At 41.1% G+C, this 17,671-nt stretch overlaps 1 protein-coding gene across 1 annotated transcript; it reads right to left on the bottom strand.

Annotated features, from left to right (window-relative positions):
• Positions 1-1,927: 1,927 nt before the first annotated feature.
• On the bottom strand, positions 1,928-17,059 carry GEM (GTP binding protein overexpressed in skeletal muscle). The gene is made up of 5 exons (XM_036738238.1): positions 16,891-17,059; positions 14,760-15,099; positions 8,062-8,138; positions 5,505-5,709; positions 1,928-3,354 (listed from the first exon to the last, which is right to left on the bottom strand). Exons 2-5 carry the CDS (start codon positions 15,088-15,090, stop codon positions 3,077-3,079), a joined length of 891 nt encoding a protein of 296 aa, XP_036594133.1. The 5' UTR covers positions 15,091-15,099; positions 16,891-17,059; the 3' UTR covers positions 1,928-3,076.
• Between the last annotated feature and the right edge of the window lie 612 nt (positions 17,060-17,671).

Raw genomic sequence — 17,671 nt, 5'->3', positions numbered from 1 at the left:
TAGTAAAGAAGTCAAGGGGGTCATGAGAGCTGTTCTCAAGGAATTGAAAGGCTGCCATGTAAAAGAGGGGTCACACTTGTTTTGCTTGAAGCAATGGATGGAAGTTGCAAAGAGACAAATTTAGGCTTACATCAGGAAAAAAAAAACATTCTCCCACTTAGAGCTGTCCAAGAGTGGAATGTGCTAAACAAATGAATTTAGGTGTTGCTAATTACCTAGTACTTAGCACAGTACCTGGCACATAGTGGGTGCTTCCTAAATGATTATTGATTTTTTGGACTTGGGACATACTTAATATCTATGATGGCTATCAGAATTAGCTTCTTTGATCAGTTACTTATAAGACTGGGATCAAATTGAAAAGCTTCATCTTATCTTAAAATTAAAAGTTTGCAGAAATTATAACTGTCAAATATTAAAAGTTACCCCCATAAAGGTAAAAAAAAAACCAAGCATTCCCATGACTAAGAGCTCTGTCCAAAAGGAGTGCTGCAAGAAATACAATCTAATTTCTGACAATAAAGTCAAATTTATTTTAAATTTGTATGGGTCTATGTATTTGAAGTTATACTGAGAGTGCCAATAAAAGATACTTGATAAAAAAAGAGTGGAATGTGCTGCCCAAGGAGGTGGTCTTCAGACTATCTAGGAGTCTGGGGGTCTTCAGACAAAGGCTGAATGACCACTTGTCAAATGTGATATAGCAGGGGTTCTTTTTTGATTTAGAGTTGGACCAGATGGCCAAGAAGGGTTCCTTCCAACTCTGAAATTCTGTTATTATGGGAACTTGCATTCAAATAGAACTAGCTAAAGGAAAGCATCAATTGTATGTGACCTACACTGTCCTGTTCTGGGCCAAGCAGGGAGGACACAGTGAGGAAACCCATGACAATGTAAGGGGGACCTGTCACTCTCAAGGTTGAGTCGTTTAGATTTCCTGAGTCTCCTGGTTCACTCTAAGGCTGCAGCCTCATACAATTTAAGAGCTGAAAGGGACCCTAGAGATCACATATGACCCACCCCCTTCATTTTATAGGTGAGAAAACAGGTCCAGAGAATTAAAGTGACTTGGTCAGGGCTACCCAGGTAGCATGTCACAGTCAGGATTTGAAGCCAGGTCCTCTGACTATAATTCCATGCTCTGCCCACTGTTCCACATGACCTCTCCAATGAATGGCAGGGATGTGTGAACACACTTCAGCAGGGAATAGTAAAGGGAAGCAGATGTGAAGGTGACTCTGGATGCAGCTCCAAAAATGACTAGGAAGATGGAGAAATGAGGCTGGAAGGGGCATGTAGGGCCACAAGGTACATTGTGAAAGAAAGATAGTATGAATTTTCACTCCAGCAACATTTGTAATCCTCTTCCATCCCCCACATGCATAGGGAGATAGAATAAAAATAGAGTTAAATAGAATTAACATAAGAAGGAAGAATTTAGCTAACATAACACCAGACCAGGCCTAGGCCTTGGAATAACCAGCTTACAATTTTATAATCCTTTATGACTTCCTCTTTTGCTTCGGCCAAGTCCAAGCCTATTGGCCTTCAGGGAGAGCTGCAAGGCCCATCTGTTCAATCAGAAATTTGCCAGATTGGAAAAGAAGCTCAGTCCAGCTATTACTATTACTTAGCATTTAGATGACCCTTAATACTTCCTAAGTACTTTACAAATGTATCACCTAAAAATATCTTCGTATTACTATAATTCCTAGTCCCCAGGGTGTAGATGATGGGAATGTTCTTTAAACCCAATTATTTCCATGTTTGTTGTTGTTGCTGCTGCTGTCTATAATATGAAGTAATAATAGATAAGTGTCTTTAGAACGCTCTGGCTTTCAGAGCTCTATAAACAGAAAACACGACCATCTCATTTAGGAAGGGAAAACATTAAGGATTTTTTCAAACTTTTTTTATTTCTTTTATTACAAGACATGTAGGTAAAAACGGCATATTCTGAAAAAGATAGAAAACAGTAATAAAAATCAACATTTTCCCATTAAGAAATCTGTTCATAAATACACATTATCAAATATTAAAATGTTTACTCTTTCTGCAGACTAACAATAATAAATATGGATAGCTGTGACATACATGAGGGCTGTTGCCAAGTACCAGAAGTACATGGGCACAGAGAAATGTTTTATAAAAGCTCAGACCACTGCTTGTATTCAGACATTTGGCATTTGCACTCCTGATCGCAACAATCAGACTTTTTTTTAAAGATCTGATTTTTTTAATGGCTCTGTGGCATAACAAAAAACGATCATTTTAAAGAGTATTTTGACTTTAAGGAGAATTTGGTTAAAAGGATTTCTCCCCTAAATCAACAACACACACGCCAAAAAGGTAAGCTACATATTCAAGGATATATAATCTTTGACACCATATGAGGGGTACATATATCAATTAACTAGTCTACAGAACTGCAGATTTCTAGCTGCGGGCACTTAACAAAACTGATTTCTAGGTTCAGTTTCCAGTGAGGTCGGTCACTTCTTTTCACAGCTTTACTAAAGAACAATAATATCATAATAAGGAGGCCAGCAGTCCAGTTGTAACTCTATAAAGCGTTAACAAGGCACCTCTGAGTTTGACTGGGGAGGCCATTCCTCTAGAGGAAAAAGGACAAACGTCCCCATCCTGAATAATCCTCAGAAGGTATATAAGTTGATGCTATCTTGGCTTCAAATCCACTGGGCAGAGCACTGGATAAAGTTATGTTAATGAAGAAATGTTCTTGTCCCATGTGTTCTATTTTTATTTTTAAAATTCTGCTGTTATCAAAAAGAGAGAAGAAAAAAACATATCAACGGCAAAACTTGCCCCACAGTGAGCAGTCTGGATGGATTCAGGGAGTGAAGACAAGCCTTTTCCTGTGAATAAATACTGACAAGTAACAAAGACCTCTCATTTCCCATGCATTGTGTTGCACGTCGCCAATTCCCAACTGCAGTAGGGACGCCAAGTCTAATGATGAGCGAGCATCCAATCTAATGTAGATTGATTATTGGTCCCAATGGACTTGAACAATGTGGACTCCATAAAGGAGGACATCTTGGGGAGGCCAAAGCTTCTAAAGCACAGAGAGGTCATGGCAAGATTTGGATTTCAGCTTGAAGGCCATGTTCTTGTTATTTTTGGCCACTATCTTGCCCCAGAACCGGCGGGCTTTCTTGGGGATGCTCTCTCTCCTCTTCTGATAGGCCAGCCTCCTCTCATTTTTCTCCTTGCTATCCCTCCTCAGGCGCACCTGCCGGACAATGCCTTCAAACAGCTCCTTCACGTTGTGCTGAACCGCGGCCGAGGTCTCGATGAACTTGCAATCGAAGACGACTGCACATGCTCTCCCTTCTGCAAGAAAGGAGGAGAAAATTCATGAAGCTGGCTCTGCTAATCTTCCAAGTAAGCTAAGGAGGATCAAGGGTAAGAGTGCTAGACTTGGATTTCAGAAGACCTGAGTTCAAATCCTGACTCTCTTGGTTACGAACTGTGTGACCCTGGATAAGTAAACTGATTGTAATTTCCTTATCTGTAAAACGGGGATAATAGCAGCACCTAGTTCTCAGGGTTGTTGTGAGGGCCCAACAAGATAACATAAGTAAAGTGGTTTGCAAACCTTAAGGTACTATATAAATGTGAGTTATCATCGTCATCATCACCATCATCATCATCATCTTCTTCTTCTTCTTTTATGGTTGGGCTCAGCCTTCTGAGGGTTATAAATAGATAAGCAACCTGAACATTTAGCTTCTTTTTATTCTGAAATTGCCATAGATGTAGATATTAGTCATTCATAGACAATGGTTATAGCACGCCCCTTTCACCATAAAGAGGCACATTCTCCCAATGCCTAAATTGAAGCGAACAGTCTTGCAGAAAGAAAATCCGAAGTCATCACTTCAGATTCAGGATCCATCACGAAGAAGTTGTCTGACTCCCATCAAGTCATGATACTGTTACGGTTCAGTTTTTCCTATTCAAAATAGCTAGAATAATACTTGCCCTTCTAGGAGGATTGCTTCGAGAATTCAAGATGGATAATATATAAAAACTTGCACTGATTGGTATAAAATTGGACGGTGCCAATGCTACATCAGCAGCCACCCTCCAATGCCAACTGAGATATTTTTAAAACCAGAGGAAGGCCTCTAGGAGCATTTATGGCAAGGCTTGAATGTAGATCACACTGGAAAAATGGCAAACCAGTGCTGGTAGAAGGTAGGCCCGTGCAGATAAGATCACAAATCTATCAAAGTAAAGTAACAAATTTAAAATATTCTTTTAAAAATATATGAATACTATTCAAATATGCCATAAAGATCCTAAAAGTGAGTTGGACACTTTTTAGATGCCTTGGAAAATGTCTCATAGAATTAAGCAGCAATCTGGTAAAAGGTCATTCCAATGGCATGAAAGATTTACTTTCAGTTTCTAAAAATGTTCCAGGTTACTCCCAAGATACAACAAAAACGAATTAGTTCCTTTTTGAAATGAAAAATACCCAAATTACACTGACTTATTTAGGTCCGATTAGTCTAACATTTTAAACTGTTCCCAAGTAATTTAGATAGCCATGAGGACCAGAAACAAAGAAATTGCTCATCAAGCAACATTCTTTGCCCAAAATTCTACTCCTCACCATTTCTCTCTAACCTTTCCACGCATGTAGGAGAGTTATTTTTCAGTTCACTGAAACTTTGACATCTCCTGCAGGGTGTGGCCATGTACCACCAGTAAAGATTTTCATGACAGAAATCTCAGGGAACTTTGGACAGAAACATTTGGACAATAGGGGTTTGTGATAGTCCAGACAAGATTGATTATTTACCAAAATAAGGCTTTGAGATTTTCCAAGATGTCTTGAAAGCCTGAGGGCCCTTGTCCCAGCTGGGTTCAAAGGCTACTTTTCAATAAGTAGGAAAAGGCTCATGGATTCAGAGCTAGAAGGAACCTTTGAGATCACATCCTCTCATTTAAGAGATGAGGAAACTGAGGCCTATAGATATTAAATGACTTGCCTAGGATCACAGAGCTAATAAGTGTCAGAGATAAGATTTGAATTCAGATCTTCCTGACTCCCAAGTCCAGCATGCTATCCACTACAGAAGGGGAGAGATAGAGAGACAGAGAGAGAGAGAGAGAGAGAGAGAGAGAGAGAGAGAGAGAGACTGAGAGAGAGACACAGAGACAGAGAGAGAGACACAGAGACAGAGAGAGAGACAGAGAGACAGAGAGAGAGACAGAGAGACAGAGAGAGAGACAGAGAGAGACAAGAGAGAGAGACTGAGAGAGACAGAGAGAGACTGAGAGAGACAGAGAGAGACAGAGACAGAGAATAATGAGAGAGAATAATATGTCTTGACAACATAAATGAATCACTGTGGTCCATAACTAGGACCTCCCTGGACCCCTGCTTCAGGCCTTCAGTCACAGATAGTAGGGGAACTAACCATAGAAAAGAAGGGGTCAAGTGACTATATTACTTGCATGGTCACACGTACCTGACACAGAGACTTCTCGGCACCGCACCAGGTCACTTTTGTTCCCCACTAAAATAATGGGAATGTCTTCTGTTTGGCGAGCCCGGCGAAGCTGAATTCGAAGCTCAGACGCCTTCTCGAAACTAGCTCTGTCAGTGATGGAATAGACAATCAGGTAGGCATCCCCCACCTGCATGCAATGATCTTGGAGCCATTCATTTTCCCCCTGGTAAAAGGAGAAACACTTTTATGAACAACCATTTCAATTATGGTATATGACTGTGACAATATTCCATTGTGCTGGAAAGAATGACAATGGTTATGGTTTCAAAGAAAATTGGGAAAATCCGTTTGAACTAATGAACAATAAAGTTAGCAACAACAGGAGAATAATTTATATAATAATATTATAAAAATGAATAAATTTGAAAGATTTAAGAACTCTGATCAACCAATGACTAACCATGATGCCATGATAACCATGAAGAATGCTTTTGATAGAGAGGTAATGGAATAAATATGTAGAATGAGACATATTTTTGAACCCAGCTAATGTAAGGATTTGTTTTGCTTTGCCATGCATATCTTTTACAAGGGTATTGTTTTTCTTTTTGTTTTCCAGTTGAAGAGGAAGAAGTGGAAAGGATAGAAAATAAATGCTTGTTAATAGAAAAAAATTAATTTAAAAAATTAAGTGGAAGAAACAAAAAAAAGCAACCAATCAACACACATTAATTAAATGCCTACTCTATACTAGGCTCTATATGATTCAAAAGTGAGACAGTCCCCACCCTCAAGAGTCTATTGGGGGAGATAAAATGTACATATAGAAGCGTATACAAAATAAATGCATAAATACAAGATAATTATGGGGGAAAGCATTAGCAACCAATGAGGATGGAGAAGAAGCTGTTCAGGGAAGACCTTATTTACAAAGTGAGCACAATTTTGCAGGAAAATGAGGAGTGCTTTGGGGAAGAAGAGATACGTACCACTTCTCGAAGTCTCAGTCTCCTCTTTGTAAAATACATAGTAAAAGTGGGAAGGAGAGGATGTGTTTGGCTACATAATCTCTGAGGTTCCTCCCAGTCCTATCAGCCTCGGATTCTAATACATAAACACCATATGCTGAATTGAAAAAGCATCAAGCCACACCAGGGAAGATCCTTTTCTACCTTCCCCGAAAGCTCTCCAAGATGTCTTCCTATGTGATGGTGATGAAACATCATCAATAAGCATGAATTTATGATAAGAGGTTTACAGGCATAGGAGAACAGAAATGAGGAATTTTGCAAATATGCTCATTTTGGTCATTAAACAAACACTTGGTTTGGGGGGTGGGGTTTGAAATAACATTTTATTTTTTCCCTAACTATATGTAAAAATAAAATTTTAACATTCTTCCTTTTAAAGTTCTGAGTTCCCAATTCTATCCTTCCCTTCCTCTCTGGGATGGTAAGCAATCTGATACAGGTTATACATGTGCAATCATGCAAAATATTTCCATATTAGTCATTTTGTGCAAGACCGAAAGGAAGAAAGAAGAAAAGAAAGAAAGAAAGAAAGAAAGAAAGAGAAAGAAAGAAAGAAAGAAAGAAAGAAAGAAAGAGAAGGAGGGAGGGAGAGAGAAAGAAAGAGAGAGAGAGGAAGGAAGGAAGGAAGGAAGGAAAAAGAAAGAAAGAAAAAGAGGAAAGGAGAAAGAAAGAGAGAGAGAAAATAGTATGCTTCAGTCTGTAATCAGACAATATCAATTCTTTCTTTTAGAAGGATAGCATTTTTCATCACGAGTCCTTTGGGATTGTCTTGGATAAGGTATTACTGAGAATAGCTAAGTCACTCACAATTCTTCATCATACAACATTGCTGTTACTGTGTACAGTGTCCTCCTGGTTCTGCTCACTTCATTTTGTATCAGTTTGTGTAGGTCTTTCCAGGTTTTTCCAAAATCAACCTGCTTGTCATTTCTTATAGCACAATTATATTCCATTATAATCATATACCGTCACTTATTTGGCCATTCCCAAACTGATGAGTGTCCCCTCAATTGCCCCTTCTTAGCCAGCACAAAAAGAATTGCTATAAATGTCTTTGTACAAATAGGTTGGTTGTTTTCCCCTTTTAATTCTCCTCAGAATACAGACCTGGAAGTGGTATTGCTGGATCAAAGGGTGTGCACAGTTTTACAGCCCTTTGGGCATAGTCAACAAACATTTGATAAGGGCTTTCAATATAAGAGCCCTTTGCCAAGTGCTGGAGCAGGTACAAAATTTAGATAAGACATGGCCCGTTTGTAAACTTATCATATTCATTTGAAAGTTGCAAATTGGAGTCCTTCTGGAAAAAGCAAATGCTGAAAGCTGGAGGTTAGAATGACAATTTTACCTAGTTTCACGTGGTTTGAAAGTCTACTGCCTCCTGTGAATGAGGGTTGTTTTTTTTTTTCTTTTTTTACCAACGACAAAATGAAATGCTGGGTATAAGGTAAAGGAACTGGAACTTGTTTATGGTTCAGACCCTTACTTATGAAAAGGCCTCTTTTTCTAGGACTGGTAGACAAATATCAACTGGAGCCACATACCTTATTTTCCCACATGTCCAACAAGATAATGGTTGCACTTTCCCCGTCAACAATCAGGGTTCGTTCATAGGTGTCTTCTAGAAGAGAAAACAGAAACGATATTGAAGGTAGAAACCTAGAAGTGATGCTTTTGGATGGAAGGGCTATGGCTAAGAATCACAGAATGACAGACTTAGAGATGGAAAGGAACTTCATGGTCACTTAGTCCAATCCGAGCCTTTAACAGATAATGCAACTATAAGGTATCAGGAAGATCTGAACTCCAATGCCTCAGATACTTACTAGTTGTCTAAGCCACTTAACCCCAGTTTGCCTCAGTTTCCTCATTTGTAAAATGGAGACCATGAAGACATCTATTTCAGAGGGTTGTTGTGAAGATCAAATGCGATAACATTCAAAGTAGTTTGCAACCCTTAAATCACCATACAAATGCTAGCTATTATTTGTTCTCTGGAGACCCAAAGAAGTAAGCATAAGTGTCCAAGGTCACACAGTAATTAGGAGACCTGAGATTTGAATCCAGGTTCTTTGACTCAAGATCCAGCATATTTTCCACTGCACTATGAAGCCTCTATATGTTCAGAGCTGGAAACACCATGGAGGTCACCTTGTCCAACCTTGCCCCACCCCTTACTTAGCACATGAGAAAACTGAAGCCCAGTGAGGGTTAGAGGCGTATCCAAGATTACTTAGGAAATAATTGGCAAAGGCAGTAAATCCAAGGTTTTTCCCCTTGTACCAGACTGCTTGTTGGTGTTCAGTCATTTTTCAGTTATGTCTGACTCTCCATGACCCCATTTGCGGTTTTCCTGGCAGAGCGGTTTGCCCTTTCCTTCTCCAGCTCATTTGACAAATGAGGAAACTGAGGCCAACAAGGTTAAGTGACTCATGCAGGGTCACACAGCCAGCAAGTGTCTATGGTCAAATTTGAATTCGCAAAGAGGCATCTTCCTGACTCCAGGCCCAGCACTATAAACACTGTGTTACCACCACACAGCTTACCCTGATGGTATAATACATACTACTTTCTCCAAGCAGGGACCCTACTAAAGATGCTTATCCAATACATATGAATGACTATTAAATCATTGCATGACTTAATATGTGGCATGGTCCACTTCCACTCCCACACCATGTACAGCTTATTTTATGGAGCCTGAACATTATCTATAGGAAAGCACGATATGGGAATAACCACTATCTAAGCCTCCCTGGCTCAGAGCCAATGACCGTTGTGCACAGGGAAATAGTAGACATTCCTGTATCTACAAAAGAGTAAGACTGGCTTCCTTTAGCCACATAAAAAGTCTTTATCCTCACTTTAGAGTCAATTATGATTTGTAGTCATTCCTTATTACTATGCGCGCCATACTTCTTGGTGATTCTGGGGCAAGTTTAGTGGACTTGAGTTCTGTATACCAACTCTAGTTTTCTTCAAGGGGTGGGGGTGGGGGCTGGGGAGAAAGATCTTGACACACTCATCATGTTGGCTTCAGTTTTCTTTATCCCTTTTTTGAAAAACGTAATTAATTCTCCAGGAATACACAGAGCTTATTTTAACATTGGAGTACCACAGAAGTAGCAGCTCCAGCCCTGTTTAGTAATGGAAACTTTCCTTCCCCTCCCTTGCTCTGAAACTGTTTGTGGGTGAAGGGTGAGCACAGTGTGCAAACATAGTTAGAGTCCAGGGGAACAGTTGGGCAGGGAGCAGAAGGGAAGGATTAGATGAAAGAACGGGCAAAGAAGACAAGATTTTGCAGGAAGTTCTTCTATCCATCGTCTTACACCCAGACCCACTGAAAATGTCTGTCTTTCCCTTTATTCTGGTATTTCTTGCCTCTGGATTTTGATACTTGGAAATGGTCATTAGGATCTTCTTTCCCATTGAAGCAAGGAATTATTGTGGCCATCCTAGGAGTCTTGCTATGAACAAATCCTGTCTTAACAGGGAAAGTAAGTGGACCAGGTTTTGTGTGTGTGTGTGTATGTGTGTGTGTGTGTGTGTGTGTGTGTGTGTATAGATATATCTGTATCTATCTCTATATCTATCTCTCTATATATACATATGTGTGTATATATATCTCTATATTTCCATATATATACATACATGAGTATATATATATACACGCATGTGTATGTATATATATCTTTCTATATGTATATATGTATATGTATATACACGTGTGTGTGTGTGTGTGTATTAGTGGATAGAGAGCTAGCCTCAAACTGAGAAAGACCTGGGTTCAAATCCCGCCTTTGACACATACTGTCTTTGTGACTATGGGCAAGTCACTTAATCTTTTAATGCTCTAAGCCTGAAGTTCTCAAAGTATAGTCCAGGAACCCATAGGGGTCCCTATGATCCTTTCAGGGGGTGGTGTTGTTCAGTTGTTTCAGTCACATCAGACTCTTCATGACCCCATTTGGAGTTTTCTTGGCAAAGACAATGGAGTGGTTTGCCATCTCCTTCTCTAGCTCATTTTACAGACGTGGAAACTGAAGCAGTTTCAGTGACTTGCCCAGGGTCACACAACTAGTAGGTGTCAGGGTATACATAAGCTCAAAACTATTTTCATAAAAATATTAATATATTTTAATTTCTAATACAGTAAATGTTGAAAGATATAACACACAAATAAAAACTCTTTGGAGAATCCTCAATAATTTTTAAGAGTATAAAGGAACCCTGAAACCAAAAGGTTTGAGAATTGCTGTTCTAGACAAGAGAAGTTCGCAACCTGCATTAGTGAAGGGAGTTCTTTCATCCAGGAGTTTCCTAAACCAATGCCCATGCCCAGCCCTAACTATCCAGCAAGTACATAGGAATACCTCTTTGCCTGGTTTATAATCCTGTCACATCTTGAAGCTACGAACAAGTGGAACACAAGAAAGAAGCAGCATATAGACAGAAAAGGCTGCCTGTAGGCTGCTGCCACTGGGTGTGTTTATCGCTCAGCCTTCCCACCTCCATATATGTTTATGTCTCTTCCCATTCTGAATGTGATTCCTGTTCATTGGTTAGATTGAAAATTCTTTATTCATGTCATGTGTGTCATTCCCTGAATATTCAGGAGGAATAAGATTTCAATAGGATGTAGTCATTATTTTATTTTAAGTACTTGTGGGTAGGACCTCTTGAATTCAAAATGCAAACTTAAGAAAAACATTATCCTGAATCTAGGGAACCCCAAGGCTTTAATTTAAGGAGACAACACCAGGTATTATGATTATTACGACTAATCACACCCCTTGACCAAGGGTCAAATTAGCCTATTCCCTAGAGGAAGGTTTTTATCTTCTCTTTTGGCCCCTCCCTAAGCTCAGAAGTTGCTCTTTGAACACCTTCAACATGGACTTCCCTGGAAATCAGAATCAATGGGGAAATCAGGAAACCTGGGGTCCCAGGAACAGTGTGACCAGCACACAGACTGAAATCGGTACCAAGAATTAGCGAATAAAAGAGGAAAAGCCAAATCTTTTCTGGGTTTTTAGAGAAAGTCGTCATGGGGAGAAAAGGGACCAAGGATCTATCTCCAAAGGATGGAGAATCCAAACATCTTTAACTTAAGGTTGTCACTGACAGTCATATCTCTGCCTCCAAATAATTGTAAGCTTGAAAAAACAGGTCAGTAAGATATACAGCTGAACACTATTACATGGGCTACAGGAGGAGATCTGAGGTCATACATGCAATTCACAGTGTGCTTTGGGGACTTCAAGAATGTTTTGTAGTGTCATGGAAAGAGCACTGGGACTTAGAGTCAAGAGAGATTTGGGTTCAAATTCTGACTCTGTTACATATTAGCTGTATGACCTTGGTTAAGTCATTTCAAGTCCCTGAGGCACAATTTCCTCATCTGGAAAATGGGTCTAATCATACTTGTGTTAGTTACATAAATGTTTTAGAAACCATAAAGCACTATAGAAACCTGAACTCTTATTGAATGCAAGTTACTTTTTGATGGTCTTTATAATTAGATACTAATGACTCTCAATTATCCAGGGGTTGACTCCTCTCTTTACTTGTTTATTTTTTGCCCTTTCTAGTGGGGAAGGGATGGTAAGAAGCAAGGAAAAAGAGAATTCAGTGAGCTTTGGGGGAAGGTTGGGGTGAGTAGCAGTAGAGAAAGGTTTAAACTAATCAATTTTATGTTACATTTGTCAGTTATCTTGGTGGAGCAGAGTTTTAGTCATCCATGCTATTTTCTTTCTTATTTACGTGTTGTCTCCCCTGTGAGAGAAATTATTTTACTATTATATTAATTTAGGATCCAAGCTTTTCTCCTTTATTTCTCTTTCAAGGACCAGCCCCTATAAAAAATCACTCTGAAGGACATGACTGATTGATGCAATTGTCCTAGTCCTCAAAGAAATAAGCTCTTCAATCTTGGGGGGGGGGGGGTGCCACCCAACTAGGAGACTTTATTTCTGTTTAGACACAGGGGTAGGGAACCTATGGCCTCAAGGACACATGTGGCCGGCCCTCTAGGTCCTTGAGTGTGGCCCTTTGACTGAATCCAAACTTCACAGAACAAATCCCCTTAATAAAAGGTGCTATTCTGTAAAACTTGAACTCAGTCAAAAAGTCACACCCAAGGACCTAGAAGGCCCCTGATACCAAATCCAGTCTAGGTAAAAGGAGAAAGGAACACTGTCCTTGTACCCCTCCAATGCAGTCTAGGGTGACACAGCTCATGAAGAAGAAAACCAATCAGAGAGGTCCAGATGGAGATAGATTCCCCTGCCCAGATTGCTGGAGGCATATGAGTCTCATGATCAAGCCCGTTCTTAGCAGGAGGAGCTGAAGATTTCTAGCCCACCTCCTCCTTAAATGTCCACCAATCAGAGTTGCGTTCCACCTTTCAGGGGCATTCCCTTTCAAAAAAATATTTAAGACTTTCAGGCTAAGTTTTTGTCTTTGGTTATCGTGAGAAATCACTGACCATCAATTTATTATTAGTTAGTCTAATCAGTAAATTGATTATTAATTACCAAAAAATTCTGTCTCTTAGGGTTTTTCATTCATCATACCTAATAGAATATAATCTCCTGGAGGGCAGGAACTATCGCAGTTTTGTCTTTGTTTCCCCAGGACTGAGTAAAATATCTGGCACGTAGTAGATGAAATCTAACAAGTTTCCAGTACCTCTCAAATTCTCCAAAGAAGTGATGTCCCGCCCCCAGGTAGCATCCAATCTATGCATCTTTCCAAATCCATGAGGGAGGTGTCTTTTCAACAATCTGACTCACAACACCACCCACTGGAAAATCCGTGAAATTAATCATTGTGTCTTGGAGTTGGAAGGGGCTCCAGAGGTCATCTTCCCCCAAACCTCAATGGGCAGGCTACATTTCTTGCCTATCTCATTAGACTGTTATTCTGAGAATCATATAGGTGTAACAGCATTCTAAAGAGAGCAAAGCAACCAGTCAAGATGCATTTATTGAGTACCTATTGAACGCCAGGCATTGTGATATAGAAGCACCAGACAAAAGTAGGCTATTATCATATGGACATGTGATATGGGAGTAGCAAAGTGGCATAGAATTCAGAGGGCAAACTCAGAGCCAGGAAAACCTTGGCTCAAATCCCAACTCTGGCATATCCCAGATGTGTGACCTTGGTCAAGTCTCTTGCCCTCTCAGTGCCTCAGAAAATGTGAATTGCAGAACTGTTGGTAACTTGCCTTAGGAGAGGGAGTTTCCTCAGTGGGAGTTGCCTTTAGCCAATGAAATCACAGGTGTAGATTTTTTTTAAAAGATGTCATCATTTCCCAGAAGCCCTAAGTCTAGAAGTATCAGTCAGTTGTGTGGTATTAATCCAACAACACCTATGGAGCCCAGAGCATTGTGTTAAGTTCTAACCACAGAGTTTGGCAAAGGCACATTCACTGCCTTCATGCAGATTACAGTCTAGTACTGGAATATGTGAGAATCTGCCCACTTTCCTAGATGGAATTAGTTGGCTCCTCTTTTAGCCACAGCCACAGCCACCCTTACGAAACAAGGAGGAAGATATCCGGCATGAAGCAGCATCTATCTCCTCCTACCTTATTCAGAAAGAATACTGATGCCCCACCCCCACCTTTGCTTTACTATTTATTTATCTATAGTCCTCCTTTTCTAGGAATAACAAATAAAGTCCTTTCTTATTTACCTACAAGTTAGCAGTCTTAACTGATCAGTCCACTGGGACCATGTTAAAAATGTATAACTACATATGCTATATCCACCCTTGCACTAGGACTCCCAGAAAGAAAGACACAGCTCTATTTTTCCCCTGAGGCATGCACATGGATTTTTCCAACATGAAAATTGAAATCATCCCTTTAAGAGCTGGGGCAATGAGTGACCAGTGAACTTAATCCAGGGTCACACAGTTGTGGAAAGTGGAAATAGGATTCCATGCCCTTGGTTCTCACCACTAGACCTCACTTCTCTTTTTTGCTTAGCCTTGGAATCTAAGCATTGTCCTCTCTGGCCAAGATTCAGAAGACTTTGATCTTTGTCAATGGTTATTGTACTCTTCCTGGTCCACAGGGCTTGAACCAGAGACTTGTGGCTTTTGCAAACCAGTTAGTGCCAAGATGAATTGTCTCTGTTCTAAACCCTACTGATAAATAGCCCAGCTATTTTGGTCTGCTTTCAATGCTGATGTGGCTTGTTGACTAGAGACAGTTTAACACTTAGCAACCTACCTCCTAACACCTCACAGTCACTGTCCATGCTGTCAGTCACACCTGCAAAGATGTTGGCCAGGGTAGACTTGCCCACACCGTGTTCCCCAATCAGCACCACTCGGTAGTATGTATTTCCAGACTCAGAAGAGATGACTGAATCTGTGGAATCAGATGACCAGCTTCGCCGATAGTAGTCTTCTGGGTTCATGGAGTATCGGTTGCGGTTGTTGTATGGGTGGGGGTCTTTCTGGACCATCAGGTGCCGTCCATCTGCAGGGATGCTCCAGCGCTGCTGCTGTGCCTGCAGGGCTGTACTGCTTTGGCGCATGGTGACATTGTTCAGAGTCATTGTTGGTTCCTGGGGAGCAAACAGAACACCAAGAGTACGTACTTGGAGTTTCCTCAGTTTTTTTTCATGAAATGAGAACTACATATCCCAAGACACAAGGTATCAATGAAACAACCCTGAACTCTGAGTGGTCCAAGTCTGAATTGCTCAGTCACATTCCTAGGAGTAGGATTTCTAATCTACTTCAGGAAGTGAAACAGCTCTAGGTGCTGTTTCTTTGGAAAGGAAAAAGGTACTACAGATGGATCCGGTAGGGATGAGTACTCCCCAAATAGGTCATAAAATTAGAATTAGAAGGTACTTGAGAGGTCATGTACCCTAAGCCACTAGTTTTACAGATGAAGAAACTATGGCACAGAGAGGTCGAGTGATCCCCAAATCCTCTGGCACCAAACCCAGGGCTCTCTCTACCGTACTAAGCTGCCTCTTAGCTCCAAAGGGCTGATACTGAGAGTTGATCTTAAAGATGCCAAAGTCACAAACACACTGAAAAAAAATCCTCCTCCATCTAAATCCACAAGTGAGTGTTTCTGAGGAGCAGCAGACCAGGGACCAGGTTATCTTTCCAACTCATCCTGCTCTTAATTACGCTGACCTATCCATCAGCCTGCTTTGCTTTGGTTGGAAACCTGTGCCAATGACATCACTGCCCCTCTGCTTGAGCAGTATATACATTGGAACTACCATGTTTAGTCACATTGCCTTGATGCTCTCCAGCTGCTGAGACTACTATTTTAATTTTTTTTTTCTCTTTGAGGTTTATGCCTCAACATTTCTGTCTGCTCCCTGACATGCCATTTAAAAAAAAACACACCACCCTGATGATCACTATTCTGGCATTAAATGTGCACTCAGTCGCTTCCAAACCTATCAAACATGCCCATGCACACTGCTTTTCACTAAGTTCTGTTGTGATTTCTCATTAGTTAAACTGAGCTTTTTAATCTTCTGGAAGCTTCAATCGTAGAAAACAGATACCAAAAAAAGTGGACTACTAGGCATCAGAAGGATATGATGAAATAATGGATGGTGTTGGACTTGGCTGACTTCAAATCTCCCCTCTCACACTTACAAGCTGTGCGACCTTGGGATTGCTCTGGTTTGAACTGAGGGGGCTAGACTACCTCACCTCTAAAACCCCTCCTTAGCTCTAAAATCTGTAGAATGATCAACATTCTAACAGATCCACTACAGCTTCTAGGCTACTGTATTGTAGTTCCCTCTTTCCCGGAGTTTTGTGAATTCAGTTGGTACCTGGAGTGGAGCATTTATATTTTTCCTCAGCAAAATTCATTCTCGAAAACAAGAAATACATTGGTCGTGAAGTCACTATAGGCATATCAGTCCCCAGACAAGATGATCAATGGCACATAAGAACATTAATTCAAAGTGGCAGGGTTTTTTTTTTTTTGGAGGGGGGGCAGGGGGAAAAATTCAAGACATCATCATCATCACCATCCATCTGGCCATCTACCTTGAAAATTGGTACTGATTAATGATATCATTCCCCATCCTCCCCCCAAAAAATTAGCATTATCCTCATCTTAAACTCCTTTCTTTTTCTGGGCGTTTAGCGCCTGGATCATAGACTCTAAAATCACTTTTCACTACTTAGAAAGTTCAGGTTGACGGAGGAAGCCGCATTTTGCTGCTTCCAGTACCGCGTGTCCCATCCATCCTTGTCCCATCCATCCGCACCCCTTCACTGCAGACGGCTCTGGCCTCCGACAGAGCCCCGCGATCTAGCTTAACCTCCCAGGAGTGCTCATATATACACACATACACGCTCACACACGCTACCTGACTTTGCACAGTCCCTTCCAGTCAAGACAGCGGCGGGATCCCGGGGAACCTCCAATTTACGCTGGAGCGAGCGAGCGAGCGAGCGAGCGAGGAAGCGAGCGAGCGCAGGCTGGTGTGAGGCTCTGCTGGCGTAAACTCCTCTCCTTCCCACTGGCTGCTTCTCTCCAGCCGTTGCTCGGCTCCCCCAGGTTTATATTAAGCACATCTGATCAGACAGGGCTTTTCCGTGACGTCACTGCCCTGGCCACAGAGCAGGCGGCCCCCAGCTGGGAGGAAACGGGTATGCAGAAAAGCCCAAAGTTGCAGACGCTCCCAGCGAACACAAAATCAGTTACTTGCAGTCATATGATTTTTCTTCTCCCTTCCCTCCCCAAACCTCCACCCGCTTTTCCAGAGTGCCAGGGAAGCGGATCCTGTGACTTTTTTTTTTTTACAAGGTGAAAACAAGAAAATGGAAAAATACTCCAAGTATCACTTAATCGTCTTTCCCGGCAGTGTACTCGAGAGCTGCCCAGATGAAGGATACACAAAGACTCGGGGTTGATTTGCAAAGGGGAGCTGGGGCTCCATTCATTCTGCTTTGTCACGACAGCATCGATCAACTCTTGGTGCTGGAACATCCAGCCTCCGAATCATGAATCTGCAGCCACCTGGAAAAAGGGTGGGAAGAAAGGGGGGGGGATAGAGGGAAAGAGGGGGGAGCTTTTTTTTAGCAGCATCTTCTGCTGAAAGAAACAGCGTCATGTCTCATTCTACCCCATCTTTGGCCCAAGAAAAA

The sequence above is a fragment of the Trichosurus vulpecula genome, chromosome 1 (genome assembly GCF_011100635.1).
Source record: "Trichosurus vulpecula isolate mTriVul1 chromosome 1, mTriVul1.pri, whole genome shotgun sequence".
Classification (NCBI taxonomy): domain Eukaryota; kingdom Metazoa; phylum Chordata; class Mammalia; order Diprotodontia; family Phalangeridae; genus Trichosurus; species Trichosurus vulpecula.
This window is presented reverse-complemented; position numbering and strand designations above follow the sequence as displayed.

Coding starts and splice junctions, on each gene's coding strand:
- GEM (XM_036738238.1), bottom strand. CDS start 15,090: ATGACTCTGAACAATGTCACCATGCGCCAAAGCAGTACAGCCCTGCAG. Junction 5,710..8,061: donor TGGACATGTGGGAAAATAAG/GTATGTGGCTCC, acceptor TCCTTTTACCAG/GGGGAAAATGAATGGCTCCA. Junction 3,355..5,504: donor CCGAGAAGTCTCTGTGTCAG/GTACGTGTGACC, acceptor CCTTTCTTGCAG/AAGGGAGAGCATGTGCAGTC.